The sequence below is a fragment of the Heptranchias perlo genome, chromosome 2 (genome assembly GCF_035084215.1).
Source record: "Heptranchias perlo isolate sHepPer1 chromosome 2, sHepPer1.hap1, whole genome shotgun sequence".
NCBI lineage: Eukaryota > Metazoa > Chordata > Chondrichthyes > Hexanchiformes > Hexanchidae > Heptranchias > Heptranchias perlo.
This window is the reverse complement of record NC_090326.1, coordinates 116302297-116324663: the sequence shown is the minus strand read 5'-3', so window position 1 is coordinate 116324663 and position 22367 is coordinate 116302297. Positions and strand designations below refer to the sequence as shown.

The window sequence follows — 22367 nt, the reverse complement described above, 5'->3', positions numbered from 1 at the left end:
CCCCACATTTTCCTTAGCTATCCTCTTGTTCTTAATGTACTGATAAAACATCTTTGGGTTTTCTTTAATCTTACTAGCTAATATTTTTTCATGCTCTCTCTTTGCTTTCCTTATTTCCTTTTCAACATCATCCCTGTACTTTCTATACTCCTCTAGGCTTTCTGCAGTATTTAGTTTTCTGTGACAGTCATAAGCTTTCTTTTTCTGTTTTATCTTGCCCCATATACTTCTTGGCAACCAGGGGGCTCTAAATTTGGCAGTGCCACACCTTTTCTTTGAGGGGACGTGTCTGCATTGTACCCATAGAATTTCATTTTTTAGTGCCTCCCACTGGCTTGCCCCTGATTTCTCCTCAAGTAGTTGTGTCCAGTCCACTTCTGTCAAATCACCTCTTAATTCTGTAAAATTTGCCTTCCCCCAATTTAAAACGTTTACTCCTGATTTAACTCTGTCCTTTTCCGTAATAATGCTAAAACTAACTGAATTGTGGTCACTATCCCCAATATGGTCACCCACTGTCACTTCACCCACTTGCCCATCTTCATTTCCCAGGACTAAATCTAGAATTGCATCCCCTCTTGTTGGGCTTGTCACGTACTGGCTAATAAAAGTTCTCCTGGACACCGATCAAGAAATTTGCGCCCTCTGTGCCCCTCACTCTGTTTGAATCCCAGTTGATGTTAGGGTAGTTGAAGTCCCCTATAATTATTGCCCTCTTATTTTTGCACTCAGAAATTTGCCTACATATGTGTTCTTCTATCTCCCTTTCACTATTCGGGGGTCTATAGTACACTCCTGGTGGTGTGACTGCCCCTTTTTTATTTCTTAGCTCAACCCATAAGGCCTCAATTGATGATCCATTTATCATATCATTCCTTCTCACAACTGTAATTGGTTCTTCAACCAATAATGCTACCCCCCCCCCTCCATTTTTATCACCCACTCTATCCTGCCTGAAAACTATATCCAGGGATATTGAGCTGCCAATTACCCCCTCTTTAAGCCAGGTTTCCATTATGGCAATGATATCATGCTGCCATGTGACTATCTGTGCCCTTAGCTCATCAGCTTTGTTTGTAATACTCCTTGCATTGAAGTATATACCCTTTAACCCCGTCAAATTCCTGTGCTCAACACTATTTAACCGTTGCTTCTTTTGCCTCCATGTCGCTAACTACATCACTAACTGCTTTTCTACTTCCCGTTTGCTGGTCTGAATTTGTCCTATCTGTACCTGCCCTTTGGTTCTCATCCCCCTGCCATACTAGTTTAAACCCTCCCCAACATAACTAGCAAATGCCCCTGCGAGGATATTGGTCCTGGGTTCTGCTTGGATACAACCAGTCCAGCTTGTACAGGTCCTGCCTTTCCCAGAATCGGTCTCAATGCCTCAAGAATATAAACCCTCCATCCTACACCATCTCTCAAGCCACGCATTCATCTGGTCTATTCTCCTATTTCTGCTCTCGCTAGCACATGGCACTGGGAGTAATCCTGAGATTACTACCTTAGAGGTCCTGCTTTTTAATTTATTTCCTGATTCCCTATATTCTGCTTGCAGGACCTCATCCCTTTTTTTACCGATGTCGTTGGTACCGATATGGACCACGACCTCTGACTGTTCGCCCTCCCCCTTCAGAATGTCCTGCAGCCGCTCCGTGACGTCCTTGACCCTAGCACCAGGGAGGCAACGTACCATCCTAGAGTCACGTCTGCAGTCGCAGAAATGCCTATCTGTTCCCCTTACGATGGAATCCCCTTACGATGCTCTCCCATTCTTTTTCCTCTCCTCCTGTGCAGCTGAGTCACTCGTGGTGCTCTTGGCTCTTGCTGCATTCCCCTGATAAGCCATCTCCCCCAACAATATCCAAAGTGGAATATCTGTTTGAGAGGAAGATGGCCTCAGTGGACTCCTGCTCTACCTGCCTAGTCCTTTTACTCTGCCTGGCGGTCACCCATTTCCTTTCTGCCTGCGTAATCTTTACCTGCAGTGTGACCACCTCACTGAACGTGTTATCCACGATAATCTCAGCATCGCGGATACTTCACAGTGACTCCACCCGCAGCTCCAGCTCCGAAATGCGGTCAGCCAGTAGCTGCAGCTGGACACACTTCCGGCACACATGCCTCCTCCCAATATTCCCACCATTACGGAAGCCAGTCTTCAGCCAATTCGATTCACTCCACGTGATATCAAGAAACAGCTGAGTGCACTGGATACAACAAAGGCTATGGGCCCCGACAACATCCCGGCTGTAGTGCTGAAGACTTGTGCTCCAGAACTAGCTGTGCCTCTAGCCTAACTGTTCCAGTACAGCTACAACACTGGCATCCACCCGACAATGTGGAAAATTGCCCAGGTATGTCCTGTCCACAAAAAGCAGGACAAATCCAATCCGGCCAATTACCGCCCCATCAGTCTACTCTCAATCATCAGCAAAGTGATGGACGGTGTCGTCGACAGTGCTAGCAAGCGGCACTTACTCACCAATAACCTGCTCACCGCTGCTCAGTTTGGATTCCGCCAGGACCACTCGGCTCAAGACCTCATTACAGGCTTGGTCCAAACATGGACAAAAGAGCTGAATTCCAGAGGTGAAGTGAGAGTGACGGCCCTTGACATCAAAGCAGCATTTGACAGAGTGTGGCATCAAGGAGCCCCAGTAAAATTGAAGTCAATGGGAGTCGGGGGAAAAACTCTCCAGTGGCTGGAGTCGTACCTAGCACACAGGAAGATGGTAGTGGTTGTTGGAGGCCAATCATCTCAGCCCCAGGACATTGCTGCAGGAGTTCCTCAGGGCAGTGTCCTAGGCCCAATCATCTTCAGCTGCTTCATCAATGACCTTCCCTCCATCATAAGATCAGAAATGGGGATGTTTGCTGATGATTGCACAGTGTTCAGTTCCATTCGCAACCCCTCAGATAATGACGCAGTCCATGCCCGCATGCAGCAAGACCTGGACAGCATCCAGGCTTGGGCTGAGAAGTGGCAAGTAACATTCGCGCCAGACAAGTGTCAGGCAATGACCATCTCCGACCATCTCCAACCACCTCCCCATGACATTCAATGGCATTACCATCGCTGAATCTCCCACTATCAACGTCCTGGGGGTCACCATTGACCAGAAACTTAACTGGACCAGCCACATAAATACTGTGGCTACAAGAGCAGGTCAGAGGCTGGGTATTCAGCAGCAAGTGACTCACCTCCTGACTCCCCAAAGCCTTTCTACCATCTACAAGGCACAAGTCAAGAGTGTCATGGAATACTCTCTACTTGCCTGGATGAGTGCAACTCCAACAACACTCTAGAAGCTTGACACCATCCAGGACAAAGCAACCCACTTAATTGGCACCCCATCCACCACCCTAAACATTAACTCCCTTCACCACCGGCGCACCGTGGCTGCAGTGTGTACCATCCACAGGATGCACTGCAGCAACTCGCCAAGGCTTCTTCGACAGCACCTCCCAAACCCGCGACCTCTACCATCTAGAAGGACAAGGGCAGCAGGCACATGGGAACAACACCTGCATGTTCCCCTCCAAGTCACACACCATCCCGACTTGGAAAAATAGCACCGTTCCTTCATCCTCGCTGGGTCAAAATCCTGGAACTCCCTACCTAACAGCACTGTGGGAGAACCTTCACCACACGGACTGCAGTAGTTCAAGAAGGCGGCTCACCACCACCTTCTCAAGGGTAATTAGGGATGGGCAATAAATGCTGGCCTTGCCAGTGACACCCACATCCCATGAACAAATTTTTTTTTTAAAAGCCTTAACAGTCTCCTTTTCACCATGGACGTCCAGTCCCTCTACGCCTGCAGGCCCTCCGCTTCTTCCTTGAATGGAGGCCCAACCAGTCCCCATCCACCATCACCCTCCTCCGCCTGGCTGAACTTGTTCTTGCGTTGAACAACTTCTCCTTTGACTCCACTCACTTCCCCAAATAAAAAGGTCTCGCTATGGGAACCTGTATGGGTCCCAGCTATGCCTGCCTTTTTGTGGGATACGCGGAACATTCCTTGTTCCAGTCCTACTCAGATCCCCTCCCTTGCCTTTTTTTCCAGGACACTCTGCGTTTGGTCTCCCCAATGTAAAGGAGACCACAGTGCCGTTTCCTGCTCTCTCCCCGAACTGGAAAATTTCATCAACTTTGCTTCCAATTTCCACCCTTCCCTCGCCTTCACATGGTCCATCTCCGACTCTTCCCTTCCTCGATTTATCTAACTCCATTTCAGGGGATAGGCTGTCGACCAATATCTATTATAAGCTTGCTGACTCCGACAGCTACTTTGATTACACTTCCTCCCACCCCGCTTCCTGTAAGGACTCTATTCCCCTCTCCCAGTTTCTCCGTCTCCATCGCATCTGTTCTAATGATGCCACCTTCCACACCAGTGCTTCCGATATGTCTTCCTTTTTCCTCAACTGAGGATTCCCCTCCACTGTAGTTGACAGGACCCTCGACCTTGTCCGTCCTATTTCCCATCCTTCCACCCTCACCCCTTCCCCTCCCTCCCAGTACCATGATAGGGACCCCCTTGTTTTCACCTTCCATCCCACCAGCCTCCACATTCAACGTATCATCCTCCGCCATTTCCGCCACCTCCAGTGCGATCCCACCACCAAACGTATCTTCCCTTTCAGCATTCCGAAGAGACCACTCCCTCCGTGACACCCTAATCCACTCTTCCATCACACCTAACACCTGCTCTCCTCCCCGTGGCACCTTCCTGTGCGAATGCTGGAGATGCAACACCCGCCCTTTCACCTCCTCCCTTCCCACCGTCCAGGGCCCCAAACACTCCTTCTAGATGAAACAGTGATTTACTTGTACATCTTTCAAATTAGTATATTGTATTCACGGCACATAATGTGGTCTCCTTTACACTGGGGAGACCAAACGCAGATTGGGTGATCACTTTGCTGAACACCTCCGCTCAGTCTGCAAGTGTGACCCTGACCTGCCGGTCACTTGCCATTTTAATTCCCCGTCCCACTCCCACTCTGACCTCTCTGTCCTCGGCCTCTTACACTGTTCCAATGAAGCTCAACGGAAACTCGAGGAACAGCACCTCATCTTTCGTTTCGGCACTTTACAACCTTCTGGACTCAACACTGATTTCAATAACTTCAGATGATAACCACTGCTCCCATTTTTTCCCTCTTTTTTTATTTATTGGACTGCAGCTGCTGGTTACGGTTCTGATGTTGCCATTTACAGCTGCTCTAGACCCATCTTTTGTTTCTTAACCTGTCCCATTACCACCCTCCTTGCCTTGCACCAAAATCCCTTTTGTCATTTAATCACTTTTGCCCTCTACCCTATCATAGACCTTCCCTTTTATTCTTCCCTCCCCTTTCCCAAGCTCTGTACTTGCTTAAAAACTTTAACTCTTTAACATCTTCCGGTTCTGACGAAAGGTCTTCAACCTGAAATGTTAACTCTGTTTCTTTCTCCACAGATGCTGCCTCTCTTGCTGAGCTTTTCCAGCATTTTCTGTTTTTATTTCTCAGTTTGTCCTGCCACCTTCAGGATTTGTGTATGGACACCCCCAGGTCTCTCTGTTCCTGCACCCCCTTTAAAATTGTACCATTTAATTTATATTGCCTCTCCTCATTCTTCCTACCAAAATGCATCACTGCACACTTTAAATTTCATCTGCCATGTGTCTGCCCTTTTCACTAATCTGTCTGTGTCCTCTTGAAGTCTGTTACTATCCTCCACATTGTTTACTACATTTCAGAGTTTCGTGTCATCTGCAAACTTTGAAATTATACCCAAATCCAGGTCATTAATATATATTAAAAACAGCAGTGGTCCTAATACTGACCCCTGGGGAACACCACTGTATACTTCCCTCCAATCTGATAAACAACCGTACACCATTACTGTCTGCTTTCTGTCCCCTAGTCAATTTTGTATCCACGCTGCACTGTCCCTTTAATCCCACAGACTTTAATTTTGCGAACAAGTCTATTATGCGGTACTTCATCAAATGCCTTTTGAAAGTCCATTTACACAACACCAACAACACTACCCTCATCAACCATCTCTGTTACTTTATCAAAGAACTCAATCAAGTTAGTCAAACACGATTTTCCCTTAACAAATCTGTGCTGACTTTCATTTATTAGCCCATACTTTTCCAAGTGCCAATTATTTTTGTCCTGGATTATTGTCTCTAAAGGTTTCCCCACCACCAATGTTAGGCTGACTGGCCTATAATTGCCGGGTTTATCCCTCTCCCCTTTTTTGAACAGGGGTGTAACATTTGCAATCCTCCAGTCCTCTGGCACCATCCCCATATCTAAGGAAGATTGCAAGATTGTGGCCAAAGCCTCCGCAATTTCCACCCTTACTTCCATCAGTATATTAGGATGCATCCCATCTGGACTGGGTGACTTTTCCACTTTGAGTACTGCCAATCTTTTAAGTACCTCCTCTTTATCTATTTTTATCATATCCGATATCGCTACTACCTCTTCCTTTACTGCTATAATGGCAGCTTCCTCTTCTCTAATGAAGGCGATGCAAAGTATTCATTTAGTGCCTCACCGTGCCCTCTGCCTCCACAAGAAAATCTCCTTTTTTGTCTCTAATTGGTCCCACACTCCCTTTGACTACCCTTTTACTGTTTATATTTTTATATAAGACTTTTGGGTTCCTTTTTATGTTAGTTGCTAATCTATTCTCATACACTCTCTTTGCCCCTCTTATTCCCTTTTTTAGATCTTCTCTGTACTTTCTGTATTCACCCTGGTTCTCTACTGTATTATGAACCTTACATTTGTCATAAGCCATCCTATTTCTATTTTATTTTAATCTCTATATCTTTAGTCATCCAGGGAGTTCTAGCTTTGGATCCCTTTTCTTTCCCACTCGTCGGGATGTGTCTACTTTGTACCCGAACCAATGTGTCCCTAAAGGCCTCCAATTGTTCAATTATTGTTTTGCCTACCAATTTTTGATTCCAATCCATCTGAGCAAGATCCCTTTTTAACTCATTGAAATTTGCCCTCCTCCAGTTAAGCATTTTCACATTGATTGTTCCTTGTCCTTTTCCATAACTATTCTAAACCTAATGATATTATGATCACTGTTTCCCAAATGCTCTCCCTCTGAAACATGCTCCACCTGCCCTACTTCATTCCCCAGAACTAGATCCAGCAGTGTTTCCTTCCTGGTTGGGCTGGAAACAGACTGTTCGAGGAAGTTCTCGAACATATTTCAGGAATTCCTCCCCCTCTTTGCCCTTTACACTGTTCCTGTCCCAGTCTATATAGGGATAATTGAAGTCCCCCATTATCATTACTCTACAGTTCTTGCAACTTTCTATAATTTGCCTGCAAATGTTCTCCTCTATCGCCCTCCTACTATTTGTTGGCCTATAATATACACCCAGTAGCATAATAGCTCCTCTATTGTTCCTTAATTCTAACCAAGTAGATTCTGTCTTTCACCCCAAAATGACATCATCCCTTTCCAGTACTATAATAGTTTCTTTGATCAAAACTCCCACCCCCCACCCCCCCACTTTCTTTCCTTCCCTATCTTTCCTGAATACCTTGTAGACAGGGATATTAAGTACCCAATCCTCCCCTTCTTTGAGCCAGGTCTCTGTTATTGCCATTATATCATAGTCCCATGTGGCGACTTCAGCCTGCAGCTCACCGACCTTATTTACTACGCTACGTGCATTTACATCTCATCTTAGACTGCCTCACATTTGCCCCCCTGTCTGATCCCTCCTATTTCTGAACTATTTTTTACTCTAGTGTTACTTGTCCCTCCCAGTCCTCTGTGCGCCTTGTTTCTCCTCCCTGATGTTTCATCCTGGTGCCCACCCCCCTGCCAAATTAGTTTAAACCCTCCCCCACACCACTAGATAACCTCCGCACGAGGACATTGGTCCCAGCTCTGTTGAGGTGCAATCCGTACATCTTGAACAGATCCCTCCTGCCCCAGAACTGGTCCCAATGCCCCAGGCATCTGAAGCCCTTCCTCCTGCACCATTGCTCCAGCTACGCATTAACCTGTCTTATCCTATTTCTCCACCCAGTAGCATAATAGCTCCTCTATTGTTCCTTAATTCTAACCAAGTAGATTCTGTCTTTCACCCCAAAATGACATCATCCCTTTCCAGTACTATAATAGTACTAGTGAGTATATTCCTATACTCACTAGCCCGTTGCACTGGGAGTAATCCAGAGATTACTACCTTTGAGATCCTGCTTTTTAACTTCCTCCCTAGCTCCTGAAACTCTGACTGCAAGACCTTGACCCTTTTCCTTCCTATGTCATTGGTTCCCACATTAAGGGATTGAATTACTTGCAACCTGCTTCATAGAGAAGCAGGATCCTGATAAGAGATAATCTTAGTGAGGCAATGAAAAGAGATGAGAAGAACAAAAGTATGTGCGAATAGCTAAGCTGCTGAGTGAGGTCTAAATGGAAACAGGTAATTCTGGAAAAACACATAGTAGGTCCATCAGTCTAAAAAGGTTTAAAAAAAAGCCAACACTAACAAAGAACCCCCACTCTGGACCATGACAGAATTGTATCAACCCACCTCGCCCTACCAAAGAAAAATGGTAGATATAGCTAAACTCTAAATTTCAGATTAGAGATCTGCAGAGCACCCAGGAGAAATATGAGACACTGTTCCTGGTTTACATTGAGTTTGTTTGGAGCCGTGTGGGAGGTTGAAGACAGAATGGTCATAGTAGGAAATGTGAAGGGGACTTAAAGTGGCAAGCCACAGGAAGGTCTTGGTCATACGTGCAGACATGCAGAAATGAGGTGATTGGCAAAGTGGTCGCATAAGCTGCTTTTGACCTCCTCAATATAGAGGAGAGCACACTGTGAAGGATGAATACACTATATTAGATTAGAGGAAGGAGTGCTTGGGGCCCTGTATAATGGTATAAGAGGTGATTGGAAAGATGTTTTTTAAGGTGAGATGGGAGAGATACAAAAGGGTCCAGAGGGGCAATTTTTTCACTCAAAGGGTGGTGAGTGTCTGGAACGAGCTGCCAGAGGCAGTAGTAGAGGCGGGTATAAATTTGTCTTTTAAAAAGCATTTGGACAGTTACATGGGTAAGATGGGTATAGAGGGATATGGGCCAAGTGCAGGCAATTGGGACTAGCTTAGTGGTATAAACTGGGCGACATGGACATGTTGGGCCGAAGGGCCTGTTTCCATGTTGTAAACTTCTATGATTCTATGATTCTATTCTATGTTACATCTGCTGCAGTTGCAGTGGAGAATGCCAGGGGAAAATGTGCTGGAAGGATGATTAAAGGCATTCCAGACAAGAGAGGAAAGGAATGCATGCTTGATGATGGGATTGTGTTGTAAGTGGTAGAATATAATCTGGTGAATGCAGACGCTGGTGGAGCAGAAAGTGAGGACAATGGGGTTGGGGGAAGGGGGGCTGTTATTGTTGTAAAAGATTGAAAGTAGAGGCCTGGAAATGGGACAAACACAGTTAAGCACGGTCAAGGGAAAACCATGGTTGAAAAAAGAGGGCATTTCAGAAGCTTTGCTGCAGAAGGTGGAGTCACAGGGTAGATGATTCACAGAAACTGGGAGAAAGAAATAGGGGTCTCTACAGGAAGAGGATGACATAATCATTGGCAGTACATTGAGTGATGATTTGTAGTAAATTATACAGATTTTATTTCCCAGTAATCAGTTTTCAACATTAACCATTTTTGGGAATTGAAGATAAACTTCTGAAAAAGGCAAAATCTGTGACTAGGACATTGCTTTTATCTGATGAACAATAAACTATAAACCACTATTGATGTTTTTATGACTTAATACAAGGCAGCAGGACAAAGCAAATATAGGTTAATAGCAATCAGAGTTCATTGGATTCAAACATAAATACAGGTTTAAATTGGTATTTTGACTGCTTACTTTATGGGCAGATCATAGAATCATAGAAAGGTCATAGCACGGAAGGAGGCCATTCGGCCCATCAAGTCCAAGCTGGCTCTATGCAAAAGCAATCCAGCTAGTCCCACTCCCCTGCCCTATCCCCATAGCCCTGCAGATTTTTTACTTTCAAGTACTTATCCAGTTCTCTTTCGAAGGCCACGATTGAATCTGCCTCCACCACCCCCCTCAGGCAGTGCATTTCAGATCCTAACCACTCGCTGTGTAAAAAAGTTTTTCCTCATATCACCTTTGGTTCTTTTGCCAATCACATTAAATCTATGTCCTCTGGTTCTTGACCCTTCTGCCAATGGGAACAGTTTCTCTCTATCTATTCTGTCTAGACCCTTCATGATTTTGAATACCTCTATCAAATCTCCTCGCAACCGTCACTGTTCTAAGGAGAGCAACACCAGCTTCTCTAGTCTATCCACGTAACTAAAGTCCCTCATCCCTGGAATTGTTCTAGTAAATCTCTTCTGCACCCTCTCTAAGGCCTTCACAACTTTCCTAAAGTGCGGTTCCCAGAACTGGACACAATACTCCAATTGTGGCCGAACCAGTGTTTTATAAAGGTTCAGCATGACTTCCATACTTTTGTACTCTATGCCTCTATTTATAAAGTCCAGGATCCCATATGCTTTTCAAACAGCTTTCTCAACCTGCCCAGCCACCCTCAACGATTTGTGCACATATACCCCCAGATCTCTCTGTTCCTGTCCCCCTTTTAGAGTTGTGCCCTCTAGTTTATATTCCTACTGAAATGTATCACTTCGCATTTTTCTGCGTTAAATTTCGTTTGCCATGTGTCCGCCCATGCCATCAGCCTGTCTATATCCACTTGAACTCTAATCGCTATCCTCTTCACTGTTCACTACCCTTCCAAGTTTTGTGAGTTCTGCAAATTTTGAAATTGTGCCCTGTACACCCAAGTCCAAGTCATTAATGTACATCAAGAAAAGCAGTGGTCCCAGCACTGACCCCTGGGGAACACCACTGTACACCTCCCTCCAGTTCAAAAAACAACCGTTCACCACTACTCTCTGTTTCCTGTCACTTAGCCAATTCTGTATCCATGTTTCTACTGCCCCCTTTATTCCATGGGCTGCAATCTTGATGATGAGCCTACCATGTGGCACTTTATCAAACGCCTTTTGAAAGTCCATATGCACCACATCAACTGCATTGCCCTCATCCACCCTCTGTTACCTCATCAAAAAACTATCAGGTTAGTTAAGCACAATTTGCCTTTAACAAATCCGTGCTGGCTTTCCCATATCAATCCACGCTCGTCCAAGTGACTGCTAATTCTGTCCTGGATTATCGTTTCTAAAAGTTTCCCCACCACTGAGGTTAAACTGACTGGCCTATAGTTGCAGGGTTTATCCTTACACCCTTTTTTGAACAAGGGTGTAACATTTGCAATTCTCCAGTCCTCTGGCACCACTCCCGAATCTTCGGATGTTTGGAAGATTATGGCCAGTACCTCCACAATTTCCACCCTTACTTCCCTCAGCAACCTAGGATGCATCCCATCCAGACCAGGTGACTATCTACTTTAAGAACAGCTAGCCTTTCTAGTACCTCTTCATCAATTTTAGCCCATCCGGTATCTCAACTATATCTTCCTTTACTGAGACTCTGGCAGCATCTGCTTCCTTGGTAAAAACAGATGCAAAGTACTCATTTAGTACCTTGGCCATCCCCTCTGCCTCCATGAGTAGATCTCCTTTATGTTCCCTAATCGGCCCCACCCCTCCTCTATTACCCGTTTACTGTTTACATGCATGTAGAAGACTTTTGGATTCCCTTTTATGTTGGCCGCCAGTCTATTCTCATACTCTCTCTTTGCCCCTCTTATTTCCTTTTTCACTTCCCTTCTGAACTTTTCATATTCAGCCTGGTTCTCACTTGTGTTATCAACCTGACATCTGTCATATGCCCCTTTTTTACTCACTCTTACTCACTCTCTTTTGTCATCCAGGGAGCTCTGGCTTTAGTTGCCCTACCTTTCTGCTTTGTGGAAATGTGCCTAGACTGTACCCGAACCACCTCCTCTTTAAAGGCCACCCATTTTTCAATTATAGTTTTGCCTGTTAATCTTTGATTCCAATTTACCCAGGCCAGATCTGTTCTCATCCCATTGAAATTTGCCCTCCTCCAATTAAGTATTTTTACTTTAGAGTGGTCTGTGTCCTTTTCCATAGCTAATCTAAAGCTTATGATACTATGATCGCTGCTCCCTAAATGCTCCCCACTGACACTTGCTCCACTTGGCCCACCTCATTCCCTAGAACCAAGTCCAGCAATGCCGCCTTCCTCGTTGGGCCGGAAGCGTACTGGTTAAGAAAGTCATCCTGAACAAATTCTTCCCCCTCTTTGCTCCTTACTATTATTGTTATCCCAGTCTATATTAGGATAGTTGAAGTCCCCCATTATCACTACTCTATAGCTTTTGCACCTCTCTGTAATTTCCCTAAAAAATTTGCTCTTCTATATCCTTCCCACTAGTTGGTGGCCTATAGAATAAGCCACCAACTAGTAGTGTAATGGCACCTGTTTTATTTCTTAACTCTAACCAAATAGATTCTGTCCTTGACGCCTCCAGGACATCCCCTCTCTCCAGCACTGCAATATTCTCCTTAATAAATACTGCCACCGCCCCCCACCACCTCCTTTCTTTCCTTCCCTATCTTTCCTGAACACCTTGTATCCAGGAATATTTAGTATCCAATCCTGCCGTTTTTTGAGCCAGGTCTTCCGTTATCGCCACGACATTGTATTCCCATGTGGCTATTTACACCTGCAGCTCACCAACCTTGTTTACCACACTTCATGCGTTTACACACATGCACTGCAAACCAGTCTTAGACTTTCTTGTACTCTCTCTTAGTCTGATCCCACCTAATACTGTACTATTACTTGTTCTAATGCTATCTTTCTGCGTTGATCCTTTGTGCCGCTTGTTTCTCCTTTCCAATGCTACATCTTGGTGTCCATCCCCCACAGCACTAGCGAATCTCCCTGCGAGGACATGGTGGAAACACTGTATTGTTTACTAACTAATCAGGAGTAAAACATCAGCAACAAATACACAAGCATTCACCTCTTTCTGTTTCTTTATGATCACAGAGAATTCAGTGTATGGGATCCGTGGATTCAGCTCACATCCCATCAGAGTGGCACCTTCGTAATCTTTAATGTAACCAACATACCTCACTTTTGGAACTTTTATATCCTTAGAGAATCCCTGAAACAATACAGAATATCACTATTTTTCTTTTTGGCATCCAATGTACATAACAAAAAAAATGTCAATTTGCTCAAACTCAATTATGTTGAGAACTATTTTTAATAACTTTAAACTTTTCTGAAGCTTGTTGACAAACGTGGTACGCTCTTTTGACAATGTGACAATAATCACTAATCTCTCAGATGTAAAATAATTAATTTGGATGAATTTTAGTTCCAGTTATTTAATTGAATAGCTTTAGATTTACAAATTGTATCAGATGGCAAGATTTACACACCCCGAGAGATTATAGGATATATTGATAACTGCAACTGCATTTAGTTTATTTGCACGGGCTACCTCTAGGTCCAGATGAATGTAAATTGTGTGCAATCCCAATGGGGTTAGTCTAGGATCAATTTTGCATGCTTTTATAGGCCTCATCCATATGCCTGTTGACAGTAACTGATGATTAACAGCAGTGCCCAGTGAGGCAGCTGTTCTGGCTGCACTTAATCAATCAGCCCATTCAGAACAATGACCCACTGAATCTAATTAATTTGGTTGAATTAAACAGTGCATATTTTATTTTATTTTGAAATTGGAATGTAAATTTCTCTTCAATGAATTTAGAAATATGTTAATATTTTTAAATTGATAGCATATGGCAAACAACAGAACTATTATCCTTGGTTAGGTGAAGCAGGACGGTTACACCTTTCTTTTGGCACTAAAGCCACCAATACATCAATACACATGAACACCTCACCCTACCTGGGACAGCTCTGTTTTCTTGCTGTACTAAACTCCCTGGGGATGAATTTTCGCTGCAGTTGTCCCGCTTGTCCGCCTTAACTTCAGCGGAAGAACCCACAGATAAACAGCATAAATGCTTACATCATTTTTTCAATTCCTCCCCACATTTTGTTAATGGAAATATCTGTGCAGATGTATTCTGATATTTTATATTCTTGAGACGTAGAAGATCTGAAACATCAGACTAAGGGGGTAGATATTAACTCCAGACATGGAACGGGCAGGCAGCAGGTGGAACACCTATCCGTTCCTGCTGGCAGGAGGCCCAAACCATTTCGAGAACCGGGCCACATTACCATGCCACAGGCAAGCTAAACGCCCTGTACAGGTGTCCCGCTGCAGGCCGCCAGCTCTAGGACAGTGCAATATTGGGTGACCTGGATCTGAAGCGGCCATCAGGCATGTAGATAGGTCCAGGCACCAACTGCAGAAAGTGGGGGGTGAGGTGGGGGGAGGAGCTCTGAGCGGCAGCAGCCTACACCACTCCTGAGGAGTGTGGAGGACCACATCTGCTTCTTCTGGACCCACAATAATAATTCTGCATGAAGTAATGAGGCTTCCACCTGTTTTGAAGGCCCCAGGAAATGTGACAGTGGACAGAATCTGAGCGGGAATGGGGCATTAAGTGCAGCACAGCTGCATTCAACATACTGTGAATTTTTCACAGTACCTATATCCTACATGGGTAAGTAACTCTACTTTGATTGCTGACTCTCCAATATATGCATGTAAAAGGTTTAGGAGTGTTGTATTGTAAAAAAAAATCCAGTTAATTATTCTATATGGAAATTGCAATGTCTTGTTCCAACATGTTATCTAGATTTCTCATCAGTAATTGTATATGCATGTTCCCACTGTAATACTCAATGTTTCTATGCTCCTCAGAGTATATAGACAACAAAACTACATACCTGCTTTTTGAAGTAGCCAATTGCATATTCATCTGCATAAGTGAGGAAGTTTAGAATGTTATGTTTGATGTGATATTCCTTCAAGTGATTCATTAGATGTGTTCCATAGCCCTAAAGAATAAACATTTAACCACTTGGTAAAGAACAAAATTCTAAGCTTGATTTGCCATTAATAGTTTTTTTTAAACAATAATTCACATTTATATAGCACTGCTCATGTATTGAAGCACGTCTCAAACATCTTTACAGGAGAAAGATTTTAATACTTCCATAATTTATTTTTAAAGAAGGTGGCATAACAGGGTTCAACAGTGAAGAAGGAGGCTTGTGAATTTGACACTGCTGGTTGCTAATGGTTTGCACCTTTATTTGCAGCTCAGTTGGTAAAGTTAGCTTTTAACTCAGCCATACAAACTAGGTTCAATTCTTGGTCTACGTTTAGTTAGCTGATCTCAGTTGGGGTGGCACGGGACACTACAACTGGCCTCACCATTCCTTGCCTTGGGAGGGGTAAATCAGCCAGATTACCTGCTTGCAATTTCTAACCAATAACCCCTTCTGTAAAGTGCACCTGTGTGGATGTAGGTTGAAGACAGAGGAATATTTGCAATTGTAACACTTCCAACAATCGAATAGCGTGCCAATGCTCACTAGATTTACACGGAAAATGGCCATGTAGGCGAAGTGCTGGAGGATGCATGATGCTTGTGGAATTGTACACTACCAAGGAACCAACACCATCCGGAGGAGGAGGACGACCAGGGGAAAATAGAGAAATATGAATGATCAGCGTTAATTTTAAAAAACCGCTATATTTGAACCTCTGCACACAAGGACAGAGTTCTAGGCAACAATGGGATAAAATTCCTGCTTCGGTACCACAGAGAACAGAAGCAGTATTTATCATCAATATTATCTAGAAAGAGATCCACAGAATGGCAGCTTTACTGCTTGTATTCTACATGGACATTTTGGATCTGGAATACTAAAGTGCAGCTGCAGCAATTCTTATGTTCTTGACTTAAAATAAGTAACTTACTCTTCAAGATTTTCAGCCATGTTTGCCATGTGTTCATTCTAGCATAGTTCAGATGTAATTATTAAACCAGGAAACTAAATTGAAGAGAGCTTGCTACTCTTATAGAGGACGGGTGCAATATAAAGAGTTAGAAGGGAAAGAAAATTGGATAGGGCCTATTTTTGGGCGCGGGCAGCGTGATCTGCTATTAACACGCGCCCGATGGTCCCTGCGCAGGCAGGATGAGACTTTCGTCGGGCCTGAGGATTTACCTTCAAGCAGCATTGACACAAGGATTCAATGCAATTCACACTTTCCACCAGCAGGGGGAGCCCCAATCTCTTAAAGGGCAGATGTCTCTCAAGATCTCTTAAAGGTAGCCGGTACCTGTAATTTGCTGAAAATATCAGTCTGCTGTCTGCACGGAGTCTGAACTGAGATCAGACATCGCACACGTAAAACACAGATGCAGGTCCCGCCCCTATGTTTATAAACTGATGAGTTATGTTAAAACATTGAATAAAGGTTGCGCACTACTTAATCCCACTTCCTCCAATCTGCACGCCAGACCTCACCAATCTGCCGATCTGAGTTTGTACCAGGCTTGCGAGAGAGCGTACACCAAGGTAACTCTGATGATGCACTAGAGTTCTTGGTGCAAGAGGTGGACAGAAGGAGAGGCATCCTATATCTGGGGAGGGGGGCAAGAGGCCCTCAGACATATGCTCCTGAGGCAGCGGGGGATGAACTCAATGCCAGGTGCATAGCACCACGAATATGGATGCAGTGCAGGAAAATGTTCAATGCTTTGACACGAGTGGTCAAGGTGAGTGAGGTCAATTGTCAAGTGGCATCTCCTACTAACTGCACCACTAGCCGCATCCACTGCTCCACACACTACACCCCTCATCACCCCCATACCAACAAACTCTATCCATCAGTACTCAACTCTTCCAATCAGATGCTTCCTCTCACTCTTACACATTACCACTGTTGCAAGCCGCACACCCACAACTCACAGGACACACACACTGGCAGCTATTCAACCATAGAATCATAGAAGTTTACAACATGGAAACAGGCCCTTCGGCCCAACATGTCCATGTCACCCAGTTAGGCACATCACCCAGATACAAGTCCTGATTTCTTGCAGGAGAAGGTAGTGCATATCAGGAGGCAGCAAGTGGCAGTGGCATTTAACCCCTCAAGCCTGTTCCGCCATTCAATGAGATCATGGCGGACCTGTGACCTAACTCCATATACCCACTTTAGCCCCATATCCCTTAATACCCTTGGTTCACAGAAATCTTTCAATCTCAGATTTAGAATTCACAATTGAGCTAGCATCAACTGCCGTTTGTAGAAGAATGTTCCAAACTTCTCCATCCCTTTATGTGTAGCAGCGTTTCCTAACTTCACTCCTGCATGTCCTGGCTCTAAATGTTAGACTATGTCCCCTAGTCCTAGTATTCAATATAGGAAACCTCCAAAAATAGTTACAAATGTATCAGCAGCCAGAAGCAATAATCCAGCCACTAACCTGTAAATCCTGCATGGTCCCTTCAAATAGTGCTGGTGGGGGGGTCCTCCAGGCACTCTAAGACACGTTCAGATGGTCGAGGTTAAGACTGCGTTGAGTTGAGCGTCAAGTTCCAAAATGGTCTCTATCACTTTAAATCAGCATTGCACACTGATTGTATCCATTTTCTCCTTACTTTACATGCCGGCGGCGTTTGGTATTTGCGCATGTGCTAATACCTATACCAAGATGGCATCCGGCGCATGTCACACTGGAAACGTGTGTGCGCAGCCAAGGTGCCATCTTGGCACTTTGGGAGTCTGCGTAGCGCCGAAACAACAAGCGCTACACGGCCCAGTTTCTCGCCCTTTATCTTTCTCACCAGTTAGTGATTTATTATTCTCAGGATTCAGCACAACACAATGTTGGTGCACTTGTTATCCAATTATGTCTATTTGCTCCCCTATCTGGAGAAGCTTTTCTCGCACTCCAGACACGATATAAAAAAAATCTTGTTGGCTATTGGGAAATCTGTCTTTCAGAGTTAAAGTTTGTAACCTCTCCAACACAACTTTTATTGTTTTTATTGATATGACGGTGATCACTGCTCCTTTCTTCCCTTGTTCCCCCTACACCCCAAATATGCCATTCTCCTCATTCCATCGTAATTGCTTAAATTAAGAACTACCATATATTGATTATAACTCATACTTACCCAGATCTTTAAAAAAAATTGGACTCCTTACTTCTATTCCTCATACAATACGCAAGCGTTTGAACCCTAAACTTGGTGTCACTTAATCACTACTTCATGATTTACCTCAGCCTCTATCCTGCTCTTTCAACTGTTTCCTGCACTATGGGTGTTGACCCTTCATCCACGGTTTTCAATTTAAAAACAAAGTTTCACGAGTTCCATTAAGCTTAATCATTAGTAAAAAAATAGCCTGGAGATATAAATCTTGACCTTGTGAGATACATCGATATGCAGCATTCAAACGTAAAGCTAGATGAGGGTTATATGCGTGTAGAAGAGAATTGGTATGAATTGCAATAACAAGATCAGTGAAGTAGAAATTAATGGAGAATTTTTCTAAATGGTGCCTTTTCCTTTGTTGCTAAGTAAGGCTTTGTAAGAGTCTGATGTGATGTGATGAGGCATGAGGCCTATTTGGCTCGTATTGCACAAATGCAAAATGAAAGTTCCATTACAGTTCCAAAGGCCACAATTAGTATAAAATACAACTTCAAAATAATGCATTGCAGCTTCTCTTTTTGCAATTTATTACCAATCTTCGCTTCTGCACTGATCTACATTGCTTTTATCATTCTTTAAAGCCATATATGAATTTTATCCCGTCTATAAATTAGTTCTCATTTTCTACCCTATTCTTTAAACGCACCTTCTCCAAAAGAAAGTATTGAAAACTTCTAAAATGTGCACTACAGGGCCAGGATTTTGACCCAGAGCCAAGAAGGGGGCGGGGGGAGTTGAAACGCAGACGGGAAACCCGGAAGTACGGGTTTCCCGGACGTCCTTACGATTTTGATGTAAGGACGTCTTTTATTTTTTCTGTTGGTTTGCCGTCCGACTGGCTGGCCTGATTGACAGGCTGGTCTCAGTTGGATGGGAGCAGAGCAAGGAAGAGGATGTGAAAAGGTAAGTCTTCAGCTAAGTCTTTGATTGTATGGGAGGGAGCATGGGTGGGCACCGATGGGCATGGGGGGAGGGTTCGGGGGTCAGTCACCGAGAGCGGAGGGGGGGTCAGGATCGGGGGTCATCACTGTAGTCAGTGATCGTTTGGGAGGTGGGGGGGGGGGAGATATCAGGGGTCCATGATCGTTTTTGGGGGGGGGGGGGGAGGGGGAAAGAGTCGCTGCAGGTTGGCTTGTTGGGTCGGGGGAACGCACTCCTGCTCCTCCAGGCCCACAAGCTGTGCCAGAAAGGAACTTACCTGCAGTTTTGGGCCTTGCCACCTCCTTTCGCGTGGCGTGAAGGCCCGAGAATTCCGGCCCCTAGGCATTGAAATCACAAAACCTTTGAAAATGGAGGCCCGCAACCTCTTTGAAAGGTTTTAGTGACCAACCCGCCTCCTAGGAGCGGGTTGGTTGCCCGCCCCTCGTCCTGGCCTGGTGAAAACCAAAAATGGGCAGGTTGGAGGTGGGTCTAAAACTGATGTGATTTTCAATGCTCCACCGCCCCCAACCTACCCATTTTTCAAAGTTAAAATTCTGCCTCAGGTGTGGAACCTCATCTACCAGGAAATCACGGGCATGCAGCCCGTAATTAAAATGAATGGCTAGAAAACTGCGGGGACCACACATGCTATCTGCTGATATACTTCTGACGAGACTTTTTTTTTATTCGTTCATGGGATGTGGGCGTCACTGGCAAGGCCAGCATTTATTGCCCATCCCTAATTGCCCTCGAGAAGGTGGTGATGAGCCACCTTCTTGAACCGCTGCAGTCCGTGTGGTGAAGGTTCTCCCACAGTGCTGTTAGGAAGGGAGTTCCAGGATTTTGACCCAGCAAGGATGAAGGAACGGCAATATATTTCCAAGTCGGGATGGTGTGTGACTTGGAGGGGAACATGCAGGTGGTGTTGTTCCCATGTGCCTGCTGCCCTTGTCCTTCTAGGTGGTAGAGGTCGTGGCTTTGGAAGGTGCTGTCGAAGAAACCTTGGTGAGTTGCTGCAGTGCATCCTGTGGATGGTACACACTGCAGCCACAGTGCACCGGTGATGGAGGGAGTGAATGTTTAGGGTGGTGGATGGGGTGCCAATCAAGCGGGCTGCTTTCTCCTGGATGGTGTCGAGCTTCTTGAGTGTTGTTGGAGCTGCACTCATCCAGGCAAGTGGAGAGTATTCCATCACACTCCTGACTTGTGCCTTGTAGATGGTGGAAAGGCTTTGGGGAGTCAGTTGGTGAGTCACTCGCCACAGAATACCCAGCCTCTGACCTGCTCTTGTCATCACAGTATTTATGTGGCTGATCCAGTTAAGTTTCTCGTCAATGGTGACCCCCAGGATGTTGATGGTGAGGGATTCGGCGATGGTAATGCCGTTGAATGTCAAGGGGAGGTGGTTTTACTCTCTCTTGTTGGAGATGGTCATTGCCTGGCACTTGTCTGGCACGAATGTTACTTCCCACTTATCAGCCCAACCCTGGATGTTGTCCAGGTCTTGCTGCATGTGGGCACGGACTGCTTCATTATCTGAGGGGTTGCGAATGGAACTGAACACTGTGCAATCGTCAGCGAACATCCCCATTTCTGACCTTATGATGGAGGGAAGGTCATTGATGAAGCAGCTGAAGATGGTTAGGCCTAGGACACTGCCCTGAGGAACTCCTGCAACAATGTCCTGGGGCTGAGATGATTGGCCTCCAACAACCACTACCATCTTCCTTTGTGCTAGGTATGACTCCAGCCACTGGAGAGTTTTCCCCCCGATTCCCATTGACTTCAATTTCACTTGGGCTCCTTGGTGCCACACTCGGTCAAATGCTGCCTTGATGTCACTTTCACCTCACCTCTGGAATTCAGCTCTTTTGTCCATGTTTGGACCAAGGCTGTAATGAGGTCTGGAGCCGAGTGGTCCTGGCGGAACCCAAACTGAGCATCGGTGAGCAGGTTATTGGTGAGTAAGTGTCGCTTGATAGCACTGTCGACGACACCTTCCATCACTTTGCTGATGATTGAGAGTAGACTGATGGGGCGGTAATTGGCCGGATTGGATTTGTCCTGCTTTTTGTGGACAGGACATACCTGGGCAATTTTCCACTGTCGGGTAGATGCCAGTGTTGGAGCTATACTGCAACAGCTTGGTTCGAGGCACGGCTAGTTCTGGATGAGCAGAATTTAGTGGACTGTCTTGGCTATCTGTTTCAAAATTTCTAATGGACAGATTTATTATGGATATTGATCTAAAGACTTGTGAATTCTATGGTCCTACCTCTGTTGCCAGTATAATCATTTTCTGTGGGAACTTTAAGCACATTACAGAATATTTATATTTTAATTTATAGCATGTTGAAGAACACAAGTTACAAATTACTTTTAAATTCTCACTTACCTTCACTTGTTCATTAGAGGTTACAGCACAAAACACAATCTCTGTAAAACCTTGTGTTGGAAACATCCGAAAACAGATACCGCCAATCACACGGCCATCTTTGATCAAAGCAAGGGTCTTGTGTTTACTACAAAGATATAACCAAACAAAATGGTTTTTAAATTTTGAAGCCAGTCAACTAATCTTTTTACAGCCTCTATTTATGTTTTGCAAATGCCTCTTGTGGTAAGTGATAGAGCTGTAACAGTTTGGTCCTGTACTCCAATGTTTATTTCTGAAAATCTAGATGCTGATCAAAGAAGATAGTTACCTTCAGCGATGGTCATAAGCACATGGGGCTCAGACAGCCAACCCTAAAAGATGCGATCCCATGCAAATAAAAGTTTATTTAATCTAAAATTCAATAACACTTACTACAATAAATAGTTCCTGAATCATTTGGAATATTTGCTTTAGTTGGGATGTATTAACATGGAAAATTCTGGTAAACTGACCTTTCTAATGATTAAAACAAAATTGCACATTTTCATTTAAAATGAGTAGTCCTGGGGGTACTCAAATCCTTGTACACAAATCTTTGCTGGTGACAGGACAAGTTGAGAAGGCTGTTAAAAAAGCATACAGGATCCTGGGCTTTATTAATAGAGGCATAGAGTACAAAAGCAAGGATGTTATGCTGAAGCTTTATAAAACACTAGTTGGGCCTCAGCTGGAGTATTGTGTTCAATTCTGGGCACCACACTTTAGGAGGGATGTCAAGGCCTTAGAGATGGTGCAGAAGAGATTTACTAGACTGGTACCAGGAATAAGGGACTTCAGTTATGTGGAAAGACTGGAGAAGCTGGGAT

At 44.6% G+C, this 22367-nt stretch overlaps 1 protein-coding gene across 5 annotated transcripts in view; it reads right to left on the bottom strand.

The window, feature by feature from the left end:
* Nucleotides 1–22367, bottom strand: part of kat2b (K(lysine) acetyltransferase 2B) — an 81513-nt gene that overhangs the window by 15107 nt on the left and 44039 nt on the right. For all 5 annotated transcript variants that reach the window (XR_010967226.1, XR_010967227.1, XM_068006214.1 and 2 more), the window contains 3 exons: nt 21520–21646; nt 14910–15020; nt 13057–13200 (listed from right to left, as the gene is read on the bottom strand). Coding sequence is in view for 3 of the 5 variants with exons in the window: in XM_068006214.1 (XP_067862315.1) it covers nt 13057–13200; nt 14910–15020; nt 21520–21646 (382 nt within the window). In the remaining 2 variants the exon portion in view is untranslated. The remainder of the gene's footprint in view (nt 1–13056; nt 13201–14909; nt 15021–21519; nt 21647–22367) is intronic.